At 32.7% G+C, this 12,452-nt stretch overlaps 1 protein-coding gene across 1 annotated transcript in view; it reads left to right on the top strand.

The window, feature by feature from the left end:
* AGPS (alkylglycerone phosphate synthase) overlaps positions 1 to 12,452 on the top strand; it is a 114,098-nt gene that overhangs the window by 41,911 nt on the left and 59,735 nt on the right. Inside the window, exon 10 of the mRNA XM_069470463.1 lies at positions 2,396 to 2,504. Within this exon, the coding sequence (XP_069326564.1) occupies positions 2,396 to 2,504 (109 nt within the window). The remainder of the gene's footprint in view (positions 1 to 2,395; positions 2,505 to 12,452) is intronic.

Here is a 12,452-nt window from a genome sequence, read left to right as displayed (position 1 = left end):
AACCCTGCAGTTGGTTTGTGAAAATCTTACTTCTTGATGTTCTTATTGTTAAAATTAATATTGACAATTTAATTTTAAAAACGTGGATTGTGTTGCATATAAGTCATGAACAGAAAACAATAAAAAATAACAAATTAGAAACTATTGTTTTGTTTTAATAAAACACCATGGCCCCGGGGAAAAAATTTTTTTTTCTAGTGTGGCCATCAATGTGTTAAGGGACACAAATTATAAGTGTGTGTCCTAGTGTACTTATTTTCGTTAATAATTACTTGGCATATTTTGTTTTTAACTTAAATTTCTCTGCAGTGTATGTCCTCTGAAACTGTCTTAATTTACATTGTTTTTATGAAAACTACTAAAATTGTTATTCTTTTAATCTATATGACTGCAGTAGAACTCATGAAAAAAGTAAACTAAGAACATGTTAATACATTTAATATTAGTGCATATTTAAAGTATACTAAGTAATTATACTCATCTTTTTTCACTGTTTGAAAAATGTTGAAGATAGTTTAAATTTTTAACGTCTGAAGATTTAGAAATCTTGAGCGCTTTCTATGTACAATGGGATTAACTTTTCATCTTAAATTCTAGCCCCATTTGTTTTCAAGTTTATTTTAAGGGAATCCCAACTATAGTCCAACTCAAATATTTCTTAATTTATCGAATATCTGTTCACTACAGGATTTCCTGGGCATTTCTGATTATATGCTTTCTTATGCTGGCATTATAGAGCTGAAGCTCATCACTATTAGCAGTAATCCACTGCTACTATAAAAAGTACCTTGCTATATTTTTCAGTTATGAAGCACTTAGAAGGAAAAAAATTGAAATCTGTAGTGACAAAATCAAACTAAAAATTCTGAATCTTCACAAAAGGAAATAAAGTACGATCTAATGGACATTTAATTTTTAAAGATTTCCTGAAAAAAATGCTGCTTTTAAAATTATAACTGTGATACAGATAATTTAAACAATTAGCAACTTATTTTTATTTTAAAAATAATACATTCTCATTACAGAAGTATAAAAATGCATTCTATATGTATTAAATACATATAATCATTTCTAACACTTTTAATGTCTTCATATCTATCATTCTAGACCCCTTTTCCATGGATACTGTAAACATATCTAGTTTTAAAATATGTGTTTAATCTGCTCTTTAAAATCGGTAATCAACATATTAAAATGTAAATGAATATGGGTTTGCAAAGAGTTTATATAATTCTTTTATTGGTTATTCATGGTTTATTAAACTGATTCCCTCTTAATGAACATTTAAATTATTCTGGAATTCAAAATTACAAAAAACAAAGGGAAAAACCCTCTTTTGTAATTTTTTTTGGCATACATCTTTAATCATTGTCTTTGGGTAAGCTACTAATGTTTGGATCAAGAAATTTATACATTTTAAGTCTTTGGATTCTTACAGCCAAATTACCCTATAAAAATTTTGTACCAGTTGACATTCCCACTAGCACTATGAGAATCTTTATATATTACTGGACCTTTATATTTTTCTTTTAATTTTGTATTTCTTTAATTGGTAGTGAATGTAAACTTTTTAAATGTCCTCATTGGCAATTTTTATTTCTTATTTTGTGAATTGCTTATTGATGTCCTTTGCTCATTTCCTTCAATAACAAATATACTTGTTATTTATCTGTCAAAAATCCATTCTAAAAATATGTTGGATTTTTACCTAACCATTTATGATTCAGATTCCAGGATCTGTTTTTTAAAGTGATCCTCCTCCCGCAATATACTTAATTTCTCACTTATGTGATGTATCATACATCACTTTCCTCTTTAACTCAATCATTGCTTCCTCTTCATCCCAACATTTGACCTGATCATAATTAATATTTAATTCTTTTTACTCTTTTATACTAAATGGGGCTGAAAGTGGAGATAAGGCAAGAATAAAATTCTTCTTAGAATTCTGAGCATCTAGAGCAGTGCTTGACATGAATAATAGTGCTTTGTAAATATTGTTAAATAAATGAAAGAATGAACCTGTTAAGGTATGATTATTGCTTATTTTTTGAGTCCTTTAGTTCTTTGCCACATGGATAACCCGAGACTCAATTTGGTTTAAAGAAACGTGTTTTTCCATTCTTAAGATGATAAATATGCCTAAACCATTTTAAATCAAGAGATGTACAATCTTAGAATGGTTTTTCCCTCTTCTAGGGTTATATATAAATTTATCTTTAGCCTAAGAATTACTTAAAAATGTTAGAATTCTGAAGAGCATCACAATTTATCACTTAACCCAATACTTAAAAATTAGTGTTTTTTATATAAATATATATGAATGTGTGAACACACACACACACTCTCTTACTGACAGATGTCTAGAATTTACATCGTGTATTGTATTAAACAGGTGGTTCATATAAAAATGGTAACACCTAGAGGTATAATAGAAAAAAGCTGTCAAGGACCTCGTATGTCAACAGGCCCTGATATCCATCACTTCATCATGGGATCTGAAGGTAAATATAACTCCAAATTTATTATGAAAAAATATAGGGTAGTGACTCAGTTTTGTGAAAAGCTGTGGTATTGTGATATCAGATCTTTGAAAGACATGTTTTGTATATTTAAGGAATGGTGATTTAAAAACAAGTTTCATTATTTTAATTTAGTACTTTATAAAGTTTTTATTATGAAAACATCTGATTAAACTTCCTCTTACATTTTGCTGTTTTATATTTCTAGAGACAGCTTGATCTTTTGTTTTTATTTTTCTTTTAGAATTTTTAATGAATTTTGGGAAAAGAGGTTTAAAATGGTTTAACATATTGTATTCTTTAATCTTGTGAGAATTATGAGGGGAAAGGACTGATAAAAATATCTTATCGTCTTGTCTTTCTATAATTATATCTTTTATAAAGTTAATTGCTATTTGATTTTTAGAAGAAGTGGAATCTAAAATTCTGCTGATTCACATTATCTTTTAAACCTCTGTCTGTCTGTTAATTTTTCACTATGCAAGTAGTATCTTTTGCTTGGTTACTTAATCTTGGGTAGATTAGAATGTAGTTCTTCATCTCATCTAAAATATTTAATTCCTGTACAGGTAGAAAAAAGTTAACTTTTTTCCTTATATTTACAAAATAATCGTTATGTAGGCATGGTGAATTGTATGGATAAGGTGATCATGGGCTTAAATTTCAATCCTTAGAATGGGAGAGGGACATCCCTTGAATTCAGAGAAATAAGATAAGTTAAAACAAGAAAATATTAGTATTTCTAGATTAGCAGAGGAACTCATTACTCACTTCAGAAGGTGGTCCAAGCTGCAAAAGATATTTTTGGTAACATTTAGCTATATTCATGAGTAAAAGAGCAGTTATAATAAACTTAAGATGGTAGGGAATAAATTCTAATCTTTGACAATAACATCCAAGAGGGAAAAAAGTAACAATCTATGTTTCTTAGTGATTTGATAGAGATCAACTATTGGGCTGATGACCAGTGGTATGACTTAGATCTTTTACTTTTACATCTAATTACAAACCTTTGTCAAGATATCTCGTTAGTTCACTCATTTTTATTCCTCTTCTGATTAGCATGCTCGTCTGTGAAAAAACAGAACTGGTTTTTTAATAAGAAAAATAAAATGTTGAATTGCTTTAAAATAATATAATTATCTAATAAGTCTTATTCTGGAACTTCCTGTACTAATGTGTCATCTAAAAATGAAAAGAGTATAACTTACTATCATCAGATGTCAAGTTGAATAACAAACAGGTATTAAAACTCATAATTTTTAATTACACTATTGATGTATACATAATTGGAGTCAGCTCTATAAATATAAACTGTTTTTTCAAGTAATCATATCAAACATTTTTTTTCTCCTATCAATTAGCCTTTTAAAAATTCTGGTTGCTAGGTATTTTGCTGGTACACTTAAGTGCACAGATAATAATAGACCATTATACTACCATATGATAGATTCTATGATCAAAGTAAATGCAGAAGAAATATAGACAAGATCAGGTTGATGGGTGCTTAAGAAGGCTTCCCAAGAAAAGCCATACCTAAAGTGGTCTTTGAAGATTGATAAGGATTAAATAATTACACTTCAAGTTGAGGGAAGAAGGGGAGGGAGTTGCCCTGCAGAATGAAAGGCATGTGGGGGTGGAAGGGTGCTTAGAAGTGAGAAAGGGCCATGTTTGCTTCATCATGAAGCTGCCAGTTTTTCAATATAACTGGAACATACAGTTTAATTATGGGGTGGAACAGGCAGTAGTTCTAGGGGCAGAATGATAAGGGTTATAGGCTGGCTAGAGAGATAATTTGGTCTTTTCATTCCTTTTAAAATAGTTTGAACTTTTATCTGAAAGACTGAGCTACCTCCTTCAATAGGCAATTATTTCCTGAATTTAAGGAAGGCAAACTTATAGTAAAGTATACAAAGAAATATAAGAAATATGGTTTATTAAAAATATATACGGCTAAATTACTGTAGTTAAATGAGGTTTTATTATAAATATGCATGCAACATAGCATACTGATTTAAAAGCACACTCTGTGAAGTTTTTCAGATCTGAATTTCAATCCTCATTCCACTACTTATATTTCAGTGACTTTGTATAAGTTAGGGTAATGCCCAATGTCCTCAGCTATAAATGGGAATAATAAAAGTATTCATCTTCATAAATTTGTTGCAAGGATTAAATGAGATTATGTGAAGCAGTTTATAAGCATGTAGTAACTACTCACCAAATGTGAATTTATTACTATTGGGCCAGGTGAGGTGGCTCACACTTGTAATCCCATCACCTTGGGAGGCCTAGGCAGGAGGATTGCTTGAGCCCAGAAGTTGGAGACCAGCCTGGGTAATAGGATGAGACCCCATTTCTACAAAAAATTAGCCAGCCAGGGTGGCACATACCTGTAGTCCCAGCTACTTGGGAAGCTGAGGCGGAAGGATCCCTTGAGCCCACGAGTTCGAGGCTGTAGTGAGTTATATCATGCTACTGCACCCCAGCCTGGGCAACAGAGTGAGACTCTGTCTCTTAAAAAAAAAAAAAAAAAAAAAAAAAAAAAACAATAATAATAACAAAAAACAACCTATTTTCCCTAACTAAGTTCCCTGTGTGACTAACCACATTAAGTTTTAATGTGTTTTGTTCGTTTTCATGAATTTTTCATAAAAATTTTTTCAACAAGAAGCTTCTTCCCATTTTAGATGTTATAATATCAATGTAATGAAAATTTTAGTAAATATTCAAAGCATTTAAAATGTTTTATATTCTTTTCCTGTATTTGGAATTTACTAGTAACTTGTAATGATTTGCTCTTTGATTTAAAGAATAAAAGTACATTTTTATTTTTTAACCCATAAACCACCCTGTTTTAGTCTTTGCTCCATAATTAGACTTGAAAAGCTCAGTATCAATTCTTTTGTAAAGTTTTACCAGTCATCTTTGGGGTAAATAAAAATCGTCCTTTGGTAGGTTCCTCAGGAAAGACACATTTGTATATCCTCTGAGTTTTAGAAAGTTCTAAACTGATTTTCTGTCTCTGATACTTGAAGGAAAGCTTGAGTTTGTTTCCTTATGTTCTTGAAAATGCTGCTCTACTGTTACTTTGGTTTTGTATATTGTTTTAAAGAAATATGATACCAGTCAAATTCTCTTGCCTTAGTAGGTGGTTTTCTGGTTTTGCCTGGAAGCCTTGAGGATTTTTTTTTTTAATCAATAAAGTATAACACTTTTACAATTTAGAGTTGATTGTCCTGGGTCATTTTGCTCTGGTACTTACTGGACCCTTTCTATTGTAGATTCAGGTCTTCTTTTATTTCTGGAAAGTTTTTTTGGATTGTAGAGTTAAGTATTAGGGTTTTTTTTTTCATTGTTTTGATTTTTCTTCTTCAAGAATATTGATTATACAAATATTTGACTTTCTTTGCTTGTTTTCCATTTCAGCCACTTTTTCTCTTACCTTTTTTCTCTGACTTCTGTATTTCATTTTTATTCTCTTAGTTATTTTCCTGCTTTTTTTCAATGCCCTTTACTAAGTTTTCATCTAAATCTATTTTGTATTCTCCTTTGGGTAGATTATAACTTAGCCTTCATTTATATATATATACACACATACATATGTGTGTATATATATATATTCTATTTCTTTCTATCTGTTGTTTCATTTCTTTTTCTTTTTTTGTTCATTTATGCTTTTAATTTTTGTATTTCTGATTCAAGGTATTTTTTCATATCCCAATTGCTTGATTGATGATATTTAATTCAGTTTGAAATGTGTTGCAGTTTTTCCAGGATTATGATTGGTTGGGAGTGGGGGGAGACTTTTTATTTGCAGAAATACTTTTATTTGCATTTTTTCTGACATTTTTGCAGGTTTTTTTTATGGACTTGGTCTGCCTTTTTCTAGTCCTATTGATTACTTGGAAAGACCTCCTGATTTGAGTGTTCTTTTCTGACACTTCTACCTTCTTTCTGTGCTATTTGTTTTATTAATGGTGGTGGTTTTGGTGAAGGAAGGGATGGCATGACTTGTTTTTCTTTCATTTCTATAGGATCTTTAATTTCTATCTCTTATTTTCTTCTTTATCTTTACTGCCTTGTCTCTTAGGTGTACCACACATACGTGTGTGTGTGTGTGTGTGTGTGTGTGTACATCCCCAAGGCTGCCATTTCTCATTCCTCCCATTTTGAAACTCCTTCCCATAGTCAGGACTATGGATTACCAAGTCCTTTATAGTATTTTGGCATTATTGTTGCACTTTGTTTTCTGGGAATAATTTTGGCTCTTCTTCCTCCTAGTTCTATATGACCTCTACTCTTTCTTATGTAGTTTTTTTAAGCCTCCTCTTACTCATTTTTCTACCCTTATAAGCTTGTGCCAGCTGGAATGCTGTAGGAAGTCTGTTGGAATTTTTTCTTTTTATCTCTATTTAGACAGAATTTGAAGGTTGCAGTATTTTTTGTTTCCTAATAATACTGAAGATGTAGGTCTTGTGTGGCTTTGTTTTTCTTGTTGATTTTTATATTTTGGGGGCAGAGTAGAGAAAGTAGAGGGAGAGGGAAGATTCAAAATGAAATGCCTATCATTCTTCTTAATCCTGAAGTCACCTGAGAGTCAATTTTCAAATTGTGAAAGATTTTATTTGCTTCAAGCAAATACTTGCATTTTATATCAAATAACATTTGAAGCCTTCAACTCTCCTTGAGAACAAACATTATATTTGAAAAGTGCAAAATAGAAAATTCTTAAATTTATTACAACCTTTTTTTTTTTTTTTTTTTTTGAGACAGAGTCTCACTCTGTTGCCTGGGCTAGAGTGCTGTGGTGTCACCCTAGCTCACAGCAACCTTAGACTCCTGGGCTCAAGCGATCCTCCTGCCTCAGCCTCCTGGGTAGCTGGGACTACAGGCACATGCCACCATGCCCGGTTAATTTTTTCTATATATTTTTAGTTGTTCAGCTAATTTCTTTCTACTTTTAGTAGAGATGGTGTCTCGCTCTTGCTCAGGCTGGTCTTGAACTCTGAGCTCAAATGATCCACCCGCTTCGGCCTCCTAGAGTGTTAGGATTACAGGTGTGAGCCACCGTGCCCAGCCCATAACTTATTTTTTTTAAATAGAAAATAAATAACATATAAGCCTCTCTGATATCACATTGCCATGGAGTTATTTGTAAATAGTTATATAAAGTAGAAATAAAATATTGGCATTGTACATATAATCAAGTGATAAATAAAATCAAATGGTAAATAATCTAGGTAGTTTTATATCACTTTATTGACATAATATTCCCAGAGCAAAAGAATCAATAAATACATTAAACTTCCACAGAAATGGGCCATTTGATAAAGTGAATTTGGGATATGTTTATGATTGACTTAATTTAAAGGTAAGTCAGAATGGAAGCTTCCCCTGTGAAACTGCACTGGGGACCTCGATGGTTTTTGATCTCACCTTGGGGTCATGCAGAATCCCTAGCTGGCTAGTTGCACAGATTCACCTTGTTCATTTCATTAACCTTATGGTAATGCAGTGTCTCATTTTATACTACTAATTTTTAAAAATCTCATTTATAGTGCTACGGTGGGTTTTGCTCCTTTAGAGTGACTACACTGTTTATATGAGGCAATATGGATATACAGAAATTTAAGACATGGTCCCTTACCAGTACCTTTGAATTTTGGTGTAGAATGAGAATTTTAAGGAAAGTTTGCTAATGTAAGGATATATACATTTTTTTTTTTTTTTTTTTTTTTTTTTTTTGAGACAGAGTCTCGCTCTGTTGCCCTGGCTAGAGTGAGTGCCGTGGCGTCAGCCTAGCTCACAGCAACCTCAAACTCCTGGGCTTAAACGATCCTCCTGCCTCAGCCTCCCGAGTAGCTGGGACTACAGGCATGTGCCACCATGCCCGGCTAATTTTTTCTATATATATTTTAGCTGTCCATATAATTTCTTTCTATTTTTAGTAGAGATGGGGTCTCGCTCTTGCTCAGGCTGGTCTCGAACTCCTGAGCTCAAACGATCCGCCCACCTCGGCCTCCCAGAGTGCTAGGATTACAGGCGTGAGCCACCGCGCCCGGCCCGGATATATACATTTTAAAATAAACTTTTTGAATAAGTAATAACATGTACATTTACAAAATTCAGATATGTAGAAACATGTACAAAATTCAACAGTTGCTCAAGAATGTATAGGGAAAAATCTGCCTTCTATCCCTGTCTTACAGGCATCCTCTCTGGCCAGAGTCAACATTTTTGCTATGTAAAACCATATATATATATATATATATATATATATATATATATTTAAAAACACAAATGGTAGTTTATTACTCTTTGCTTACCACATCTAGAGCTTGTCTATTCTTTTTTTTTTTCTTTTTGTGACAGAGTCTCACTCTGTTGCCTGGGCTAGAGTGTCATGGCATCAGCCTAGCTCACAGCAACCTCAAAACTCCTGGGCTCAAGCAATCCTATTGCCTCAGCCTCCTGAGTAGCTGGGACTACAGGCATATGCCACCATGCCTGGCTAATTTTTTCTACATATATTTTTAGTTGTCCAGCTAATTTCTTTCTATTTTTTTAGTAGAGACGGGGTCTTGCTGTTGCTCAGGCTGGTCTCAAACTCTTTAGCTCAAACGATCCTCCCACCTCGGCCTCCTGGAATGCTTAGAACTTGTCGATGATTTTTCACAGCTACGTGATATCCCATTCATTGAATATATCTTGATGTATTTAACGAGATCCCTATTGGTTGGCATTTAAGTGGTTTTCAATTTTTTCTTTGGATTATATTTAGATTATAACGCTGTGAGTCAAAGAAATATTTTCAAATGGCTTAGAAGTTAGGAAATATTTCACAAAAAGATTGGAACTTAGAGTTTAGTTTTTGGGTTTTTTTTGATGAGTTGTTCTACAATCAGGTGTTTAGTTTTAAATAGAAAGGTTTTCCTGTTTGAAGTCAGGGTTTATACTGACCTTTTTAAATGAGTTTCAATCTGATGTCTTTTGAGTTTGAGCAAGTATTTATCAAGTATTTCTGTAGTCTGCGGACAGATCAGAGTAAATAGAGATGATTCATGCCTTTAAGAACTTATACCTGACAAATTTTGAACTTATTTGTAGAACCAACTTTGAATATGAGATGTTAATTCCAAGACTGTGAGGAATTTCTAAAAATGTTGAAAAGAGCAGAAAGCATTACAACTAATCTTAGTAATGGTGTCAGTATAGTGGAAGGATATTAGCAACTCTAAAAACTAAAGTGATATTACTTGTCTTGCTAAGAAAGAATAGATGTGAAAGATAATACTGTGCTAGTGGATGAGAAGACAGCATAATCCTAATAATTCAGCTGTCATCTTTTTGCTTATTCTCTGACAGATGTTTAGAAGTTCACCTAAAAAAAAAAAAAACCCCTATGTCTTTTAGGCATCACCAGCCTCTCCGACCCTTCCAGCCCACTAAGCCCTAAGCAACCACTGATCTGTCTGTCTGTCTCTGTAGATTTTCCTATTCTGGAAATTAACAGAAATGGAATGATATACCATGTAGTCTTTTGTGACTGGCTTCTTTCACTTACTGTGTTTTGAAGAGTCAGCTGTCATAGCATTTAGTCCTGTTTGTGACTGAGTAATCTTCTACTGCAAGGATATATACTACATTTTGTTTTTCCATTCATCAGGTGATAGACATTTGGTTTGTTTCCACCTTTGGCTATTATGAATTATGCTGCAATAAACATTCCTGTATAACTTTTTGTGTGGACATATGTTCTCATTTTTAGAAGGTTTATACCTAAGTGGAATTGCTGGTCACGTAGGTAATAATCCTATGTTTCATTGTTTGAGGAACAGCCAGACTTTTCCAGCATGACTGTACCATCTTACATTCCCATAAGCAATGTATGAGGAGTCCATTTTCTCCACGTCCTTGCCAACATTTACTTTCTGGCTTTTGGGTTTGTTTGTTTGTTTGTTTGTTAATAATAGCCATCATTAATAGGGATGAAATGGGATCTCATTGTGATTTTGTTTTGCCTTTTCTTAATGAATAGTCATGGTGATAAGAAATGATTAATCTTTTCATGTGTTTATTGGCCGTTTTTATATTTCCTTGGAAGAATGCCTACTCAGATTCTTTGCCCATTTTAAAAATTAGGTTGTTTGTCTATTATGAGAGTGAATTATAAGAGTTCTTTATTCTAGATACAAGATTCAGATAAATGATTTGCAAATATTTTCTTCGATTCTGTAGGTTTCTTGCTCATGTTCTTTGAAGCATAAAAGTTTTTTGGTGAAGTCAAATTCATCTATTTTTTTCTTTACTCAAGCTTTTGTTGTCATGTCTAATGCCAGATCCAAGGTCATGAAGATTTATCCCCATGGCTTCTTCTTAGAGTTTTATATAATGGTTTTAGGTCTTATATTTAAGTCTTTGATCCATTTTTAGTTAATTTTTGTATATGGTGTGAGATAAGGGCCCAAATTCATTCTTTTGTATGTAGATATCCATTTGTCTCAGTACCATTTTTGAAATATTTTCCCCCATTCACTGATCCTGGCACCCTTTTCAAAAGTCAGTATGGGTTTATTTCCAGATTCTCAATTCTTTTCCATTGATCTATATGTCTATCCTTATGCCAGTACCATATTGACTTGATTACTGTTGTTTTTTTAGCAGGTTTTGAAATAAAAATTCAAGTCCTTCTTCTTTGTTGTGGTTTTAAGAGACTGGGTCTCTCTCTGCTGCCCAGGCTGAAATGCAATGAGTGGTACAATCATAGCTCACTGCATCCTCAAACTCCTAGTCTCAAGCAGTCCTCCTGCCTCAGCCTCCCAAGTAGCTGGAAATACAGGTGCATGCCACCATGCCTGGCTGATTTTTTTTTTTTTTTTTTTTAATTATTTGTAGAGACAAAGTCTTGCTGTGTTGTCAAGGCTGGTCTCAAACTCCCGAGCTCAAGCGATCCTCCTACTTCATTCTCCCAAAGTGCTGGAATTACAGACCTGAGCCACTGTGCCTGGCCTGTTGTTCTTTTTGATATTGTTTTGGCTATTCTTGGTGCTTTACAATTTCATATGAATTATGAAATTAGCTCGTAAGTTTCTACAGTGAAACCAGCTTGGATTGTAATAGAAATTGTGTTGAATCTATAGGTCAATTATATCAATTTGGTTAGCATTGCCATCTTAACAATGTTGAGTCTTCTGATCCATGAGTATGGGATGTATTTCCAATTATTTAGAGCTTTAATTTTTTTCAACAATGTTTTGTAGTTTTCAGGGTATAAGTTTAGTACTTCTTGGTCAGAGTTACTCCTATTTCATTCTTTTTGATACCATTGTAAATGGAATTGTTTTCTTAATTTTCTTTTTGATTGTTCATTGAAAGTATATACAAATACAATTGATTTTTGTACATGAATCCTATATTCTGTATCCTTACTACTTTTTAAATTCTAATTTGTTAGTGTATGCATTAGCATTTTCTATACGCAAAATCACATCATCTATAGAGATAGTTTTACTTCTCTGTACTCTCCGTGTAATGTTGAATAGAAGTGTGGTAAGAGCAGAAATCTTTGTCTTGTTCCTCATCTTAGGGGGAAAGCATCTAGTCTTTCCCCGTTAAGTATGTTAAATGGGGTTTTTTCATAGATGGCCTTTTTAGTTTGAGGACGTTTCCTTCTGTTCCTAATATATTGAGTATTTTGATCATAATGGATGTTGGATTTGTCAAATGCTTTTTCTCCATCTATTATTGAGTTGTTCATGTCATTTTTGTTTTTTATTCTACTGATATGTTGTATTACATTTAATTGAATTTTGGATGTTATACTACTCTTTCATTCCTGGGATAAATCCTGCTTGGTTGTGGTGTATAATTATTTTTATGTATTACTGAATTTAGTTTAATAGTATTTTGTTTAGGTTTTTTGTGTCC

This window comes from Eulemur rufifrons, chromosome 1 (genome assembly GCF_041146395.1).
Source record: "Eulemur rufifrons isolate Redbay chromosome 1, OSU_ERuf_1, whole genome shotgun sequence".
Taxonomy (NCBI): domain Eukaryota; kingdom Metazoa; phylum Chordata; class Mammalia; order Primates; family Lemuridae; genus Eulemur; species Eulemur rufifrons.
Note: the sequence above shows the minus strand (reverse complement) of the source record. Positions and strands in the feature narration are given on the sequence as shown.